Source organism: Triticum urartu, chromosome 1 (genome assembly GCF_003073215.2).
Source record: "Triticum urartu cultivar G1812 chromosome 1, Tu2.1, whole genome shotgun sequence".
In the NCBI taxonomy this organism is placed as follows: domain Eukaryota; kingdom Viridiplantae; phylum Streptophyta; class Magnoliopsida; order Poales; family Poaceae; genus Triticum; species Triticum urartu.
The window spans coordinates 569,548,429-569,555,636 of record NC_053022.1 but is presented as its reverse complement, the minus strand read 5'-3'; the positions used below and the strand labels follow the sequence as shown (position 1 = coordinate 569,555,636).

The following is a 7,208-nucleotide window of genomic DNA, read 5'->3' as shown; positions in this document are numbered from 1 at the left end:
GTTTTGTAGCACACAAAGTGTTCCTCCGGCACACGGGAGTTACATAATCTCATAGTCATAGGAACATGTATAAGTCATGAAGAAAGCAATAGCAACATACTAAACGATCGGGTGCTAAGCTAATGGAATGGGTCATGTCAATCAGATCATTCAACTAATGATGTGATCCCGTTAATCAAATGACAACTCTTTGTCCATGGTTAGGAAACATAACCATCTTTGATTAACGAGCTAGTCAAGTAGAGGCATACTAGTGACACTCTGTTTGTCTATGTATTCACACATGTATTATGTTTCCGGTTAATACAATTCTAGCATGAATAATAAACATTTATCATGATATAAGGAAATAAATAATAACTTTATTATTGCCTCTAGGGCATATTTCCTTCACTCTCCGGTTCGACCGAACTTCAGATTCAATTCTCTGTACTTAACGCCTTCTTTAAAGGCACAAACTGCTTGATGATCTGGTACATTTTCAACTGTGTGATGCAATGTGATCCACCTCTGGATGTAATCCCTCAGAGTTTCATTCGGTTTCTGCACGCAAGACCGCAATTCCGTAAGGCCTGCAGGTCGCTTGCATGTTCCTTCAAATGTGGTGACAAACACTCGGGAGAGATTCTCCCAAGTGTAAATGCTGCTGGGTGCTAACTGATTCAGCCACGCTCTGGCCGAGCCTTCTAACATGAGAGGCAGGTGCTTCATGGCTACCTCATCGTTCCCACCACCAATCTGGACAGCCACTCGGTAATCTTCGAGCCAAGTATCGGGCTTGGACTCACCGGTGAACTTACTAACTCCAGTCGCCAACCTGCAGTTGGGAGGAATTACAGTGGCTCTGATGGCTCGACTGAAACACTCCGGCCCTGAAACATGTACGCTGCTACTGGTAGGCGCATCTCTGTCGTGGCCGTCTCGGTGAGCTCTATTCCTGTCGACCAAACCTTGAACGAGAATGGATCTCGCATCAAAGCCTGGTTCTCTGGGGTCGACTGGAATTCTCCGCCCAACACTATGAGGGCGTCTGTCAACCTGCTGTCGAGGCACATATGATCCACTCCTCGGGGGAGGGGTTGGCACTCGACGTTGATCATCACGATCGAATCGGTGATCATACTGCTCATTCCTTCTGTACTGATCATGCTGGTCTCCACGTCCCTCACGCCTCGGAGGCGATCTTGGGCTGTGAGCCGACTGGACCGTATCCGCTGCAACGGATCGACTGTGGATCCTGTTCCGCGACTGAGAAACAGCAGAATTCTGGTCTCCTGCTGCCCGGAGCAACGCTCTGATTTGCAACAAGCCTCTGCCAGCCTCTGACTGGGAGGGCTGAATCGACTCTGCTATACGGGCCGCAGCCGCCAAATTCTGAATCGGAGTATGATATACCTGCGGGGGCGAAAAGAGTTGACGTCGACTGGATTCTGGAGCCCGTTGACGCGCTCGCTTGTTGAGTATTCGCTGGAGATTCTCCAGTCGAGTGTGCTCGGCCAAGTTAGCCAAGCGCGCGTCCTCCAAGGCTCGGGCCTCGGGGGTTTCTCCAACGATAGGAGTGTGGAGTGCATCCATGTTCCGGCGGCGAAGCTCCTCCCGCTGCAACGACGTGAGAGGCTCGGGGAGATACTCCTCGTGAGGACGCGACGGGTCGCCCCCATCCGCGCCTCCGTCAGCGCGGGGGAAACCGGGAGGACTGTGTGGCCCATCGATCACCAGAACCTCTGCAGCTGGGTCACTGCTGTCGCATTCGGATGCGGTCTCTGCGGAGCCAGTCGACAGGTTGAACAGGCCGTAGAGGGATTTGTCGGGCTCGATTGCCGCGACTTGTGGGGTGGCCGACTGGCGGGCCACCGCATGCCTCACCCACCTCTGAAGCCTCGACCGACCGGAGCGCTTGCGCCGGTGAGAAACAGGGCGGGGAGATGCCACGGGAGCCGACCGATACTGGGTCGACGGCTGCCGCAGGAGGACACCACGGACGCATGCGCGAAAGTGCGTTGCCCCGCGGATGGGGAGCACGTCGACATCGAGTGGAGCCTCCTGAAGCCAAGCGGAGTCGTCGGCGATGAACATGAGCGCGCCGAGACGGATCTCGCGGCCCTCCACCAAAGCTCCGCCCGAAACCATGATCAAGGAGATCGGAAAAAAACGCAACTTCTCAAACTAGGCGCTAAGACTCCTAGCCCCACGGTGGGCGCCAACTGTCGTGGTTCTAACTCTGATAGTGATGTAGGGGGGTATGTATGGAGAGGCTAGATCTTAGCTATGGAGGAGTTGTAAGCACACGAGGATTACGAGTTCAGGCCCTTCTCGGAGGAAGTAACAGCCCTACGTCTCGGTGCCCGGAGGCGGTCGACTGAATTATGTGTGTATGAATAACAGGGGTGCCAACCCTTGATACTGAGGAGGGGGGTGGCTTATATAGAGTTCGCCAGACCCCTCCAGCCCTCAGTAATGCAAGGTTTAAAGTACATTAAGATTGGGGGTTACTGGTAACATCCCTAATAAAGTGCTATGATGACCATAAAAGCTACTTAATGACCGACCGTTTGCGTGCAGGGTGACTTTAGATCTCCTGGCAGTCGAGTGGTTGGAATATGGGTCGAGTGATTGCTTCGTGGTCGGGTGTCTTGAATCTGTCGAGTGAGATACCTCCAAGTCGATTGAAAGGTGACTTCTTCTAGGGATGTCCTTGGGTAGGGTACTTAGGACAGGTCCATGCCCCTATCCTAGGTACATAGCTTCATCAGGTGGTGTATTCTAACCTCATGCCCTGGCACCCTCTGGTTTTACCTTCTCAAAGGCAAAGTATTTCCCCTCCTCGAGCCTCTGGTGGTTCTCAGGCTACCCGTAATAAAAGTATCATAGATTTAGTATCATGCATGCCAACTAAGCAATTTAGATGAGGTGGCATAGAATTAAATGAAGAAAGAGAGGCTTGAGTATCATATTATGATACCGTATCATATTAAATGATGTGCTACTTTGTGTCATGCATGACAATAAATGTAATCCTCTATTATAGTAACATATGATACTATACATTACAGATGTAGTATCATATGCATGATACTAGTATATGATACTCCTCATTACAACCAGCCTCAGGCTGGCTTCAGTTGGTCAAAGTGCATGATGAATTCAGTGCAGGCTAAATTTGCGGTTAATAATGAAAAGTCCACTCGTTTTTGGCTTGACTAATGAGTTGGCAACGACCCTCTCTATAAAGCTGTTCCTACCCTTTTTTCGTATTGTCGTCTCGGAACTTGCTGCTAATAACTGGGATTTGGGCTTCTGGCACTCGTCGTCTCCTGCAGGGTTGGAAGACTCGCATGGTCTTGCCGCTCTCTTCCCTTCACTTAGGTAGATGATGACTCGGTGCTCTGGCCCCAATCTTCCTCTGCCAAGTTTTCGGGGCATGCTCGTGTGCCTCTATAGATTAAAAATATTCTCTGCCAAGCGGCCAGAGGAAACTCCCTGAGGGCTGATCAAGTTGGTAAGCGTAATAGTCATGGTTCAGAATGAGGACTCCATGCAAAAGGAGCGGGAGGAGTGCAGCGTCCTGCATGGCGAGCTCCAAAAAAAGCAAAGAGTAGCAAGGACTGCTCCGCAATGAGCTCCGAACTCTTAGAGCATCTCTAGCAGACCCTGTATAATTCCGACCCGCATAACGCGTTTACAGTTCAAGGAGGAACTGTTTTGCGGGGCAAGATTGCGCGCTGCAGAATAGACCCCATATATGAAACTCCATAATTAAAAAAACTTTTGCGGGAGAAATTGCAATCACACTGATCATTCATAGTTTCACATAGTACATGATCATACATACATTCTACTACTACTACTACTACTACTACTACTACTACTACTACTACTACTACTACTACTACTACTACTACTACTACTACTACTACTACTACTACTACTACTACTAGAGGGGGCTGGGGATCTGCGGGCTCGAGGCGGCTACCAACATGGACGAGCTTGCGGCAGCGAGGCCAACGCGGTGGAGGAGCTCAGTCCTCCTCGTCGGAGCTGACGAGGTCGACGTACTTCCCCCTCTGCTCCTTGCGGACACGCCGTCACTCGTCGTCCTTGTCCTTCACGGTGAGGTTGGCGGTGACCGCCTGCTTGAAAAGGAGGTCTTCGAGCTCCTTGTCGTGGCTCCAGATGGCAACGGGGATGAAACCCATCGGGTTTTGCCTTCCCAAACCCATCCCCACGAGAAAATCGTAAACCCGTCCCCGTCCCCATCACCTTGTGCGGGGCTAGTTTTCCGCCCGTCCCCTAAACCCATCGGGTTTCGAGGAACCCACAAGAAAATCAAAATATTTAAACAAACACAGTAGTGACAAAAAATAACATTTCAGTAGCAAAACAATCACATTTCAGCAGCATAATTTGAGCAAATTTCAACAAGAAACAATAGTAGATGGTTCAACAACTATATAGTGTATTTCAGAAGATTTAAACAACATACATAATATATTTCAGAGGCAGCAACATAAGATAAATAGTAGCAACAATGATATCATTTCAGCAGCAACATAGTATATTTTAGCAGCAAAACAACAACAAATTTTAGCACAATACTCAGGAATAACATCAGCTAAAAGAAGCCTATTTCAGCGCAACTATAGCCCATTTCAACAACTAAGATAAGCATATTTCAGCAACAAACAGGAGCATATTTCGGTCATACATTGTTCAACAAGATGTCCAACTATAGAAGTTCTGAAATAGAAATCATGGTTCACACATCACGAGCACAAATGATACGAAATTGTCCAATACATAAGTTCTAAAATAGATTTTGTAGTTCATAAATCAATTTAAAGTGGTCATCATCATGGCATCTTTGACATCTCCAAGCCTCCAAAAGACGATCTTCAAAGCATGCCAATTTAGAGTGCCAAGTCCTATAGAAGATCAAAATTCACTTAAGCTAAAGTTAAATATGAAAAATATGCAGATTGATATATGAAATGTGAAAGTACTTGTACTTCACCTGCATTCCCTCTTGAATGTCTTGAAGACAACTCCAAAAGCTTTGTCCATCTTCATTGTCAGCATCTATAAGAATGAAATAAGTAGTAATGAACATCTAATGAAACATTGCGGCAAGATAATGATAAACTATATTATGATATGTAAAGAAAGACATACCTTTATATTTGTTTCTTATCCAATCTTGTGAACACATCAAGGCCTCTAAGATTTCAGGGGTAAGACGACTACGGTGATCACTTAGAACTCTACCACTTGTGCTGAATGCTGATTCTGAGGCAACCGTGCTGACCGGAGTTGCAAAAACATCACGTGCTAGCAGCCTCAAAGTTGGATAGCGTGTTCCAGAAACTTTCCACCAATCTAACACACTGAACTTATCTTTGGACAATTGAACTAGCTCATCTTCCAAGTAACGGTCTAGTTCAGATTTCATCCTAAAAGATGCTGGCCTCTTTTGAGCAACACGTGCATTGAAGAGTGACATAAGGGCTGGAGCTTCCAGAGAAGAGAATGAGGAAGATGATTGTCCATGATCATCATCACTCTCAATATTGTACTCCTCTAACAATGTGCATATCTTGGCAATTATTCCATTAACATGGTCCTCACATTCTGTACTAGAAGGACTAATACCATGCAACATAGCAAAGCAAACAAGTAACATTTCATTTTTGTACCGAGGATCAAGAAGTGTAGCCATTCCCATTAGACCTTGAATATCAGTCCAATACTTGTTAAATTTCTCTTCCATGCTAAATGTCATGGCTTGTATCACCTCATTACCGCAAGTTGACCATTGCCTCATATTCATTTTAATTTCACAAATCTTGGGAAAATAGATGTTGGCAGTTACATAATTTCAGTGATTTCAAAGAACAGCCGCAGCCTTTCTACAACATCAATATCAAAAGCCCATTCTTCCTTAGAAGGGAGACTCTCGTATTGCTTCTCAACCTTCTTTAATCGCTCAAAAACAACCTTATATGGTAGAGCCACACTAAGCATTGTGTAAGTTGGATTCCACCTAGTCTTACAATCAAGTATTAATCTTCTTGTTATTTTGACCTTTTGAAACTTAGCAATTTCCTCAAACTTCTCTATTCGTTTTGGTGAGGCAATCCAAAAAGCTACACTATCTCTAATCTTTTCAATTGCTAGTTTCATAGCATCTAAGCCATCTTTGACAATTAAATTCAGAATGTGGGCACAACAACGCATGTGAGTCAAGGTACCTTACAACATGAGCTTGTCCTTCCCTATCCTCTTCACCAACAAGTCAATTGTCTTGTCATTTGAAGAACAATTGTCAATAGTCACCGTTGATAGCTTCTCATCAAGATTCCAAGATATCAATGATTCATGAAGTTCTTCAGCTATAACTTCGGCGGTGTGAGGAGCTGGCACATAAATAAACCTACAAATGCAATGAATATATGTTATACAGCCACAAATATAGATAAAAACAACACCAAACAAAGTAGAACAGCAGCAAATGTTGATAAAAGTAACACCAAACAATGTACTACAGCAGCAATCATCTATAAAAACAACACCAAACAATGTACTACAACAGCAATCATCTATAAAAACAACACCAAACAATGTACTACAGCAGGAAATATTGGTAAAAACAACACCAAACAATGCACTACAACAGGAAATATTGGTAAAAACAACACCAAACAATGTACTACAGCAGGAAATATTGGTAAAAACAACACCAAACAATGTACTACAGCAGGAAATATCGATAAAAACAACACCAAAGAATGTACTACAGCAACAACTATTGATACAAATAGCATCATATACCTCATGATAACACTCCTAAGTTTCCAAGAGTCATCAATGAAATGGCCCATGATTGCCATGTATCCTTTCTTTTGATTGTCAGCTGTCCATAAATCAGTAGTGATAGCCACTCTTGATCGATTTGCAGCCATGTACTCGATAGCCTTCTTCCTTTCAACTTTGTAAGCGTATAGAATATCCTTCCTATGAATGAAGGGGTGACAATCAGATATTGAAGATATTAAACAAAACATAGCATATTAGTAGAACAATTCACAGTTTCATAAGACATACCTAATAGTGTTTCTTGTCACCATACTAAATAAGGGTTGCAATGCACTAACAAATCTTCGAAACCCCGTATGATCAACTATGGATAAGGGGTACTCATGCAGCACAATCAT

The 7,208-nt window shown here is 44.8% G+C and overlaps 1 protein-coding gene across 1 annotated transcript; it reads right to left on the bottom strand.

Moving 5' to 3' along the window:
* Positions 1–6,213: 6,213 nt before the first annotated feature.
* On the bottom strand, positions 6,214–7,208 carry LOC125540079 (zinc finger BED domain-containing protein RICESLEEPER 2-like). The gene is made up of 3 exons (XM_048703659.1): positions 7,099–7,208; positions 6,826–7,008; positions 6,214–6,427 (listed from the first exon to the last, which is right to left on the bottom strand). The coding sequence occupies exons 1-3, from the start codon at positions 7,206–7,208 to the stop codon at positions 6,247–6,249; spliced, it is 474 nt and encodes a 157-aa protein (XP_048559616.1). The 3' UTR covers positions 6,214–6,246.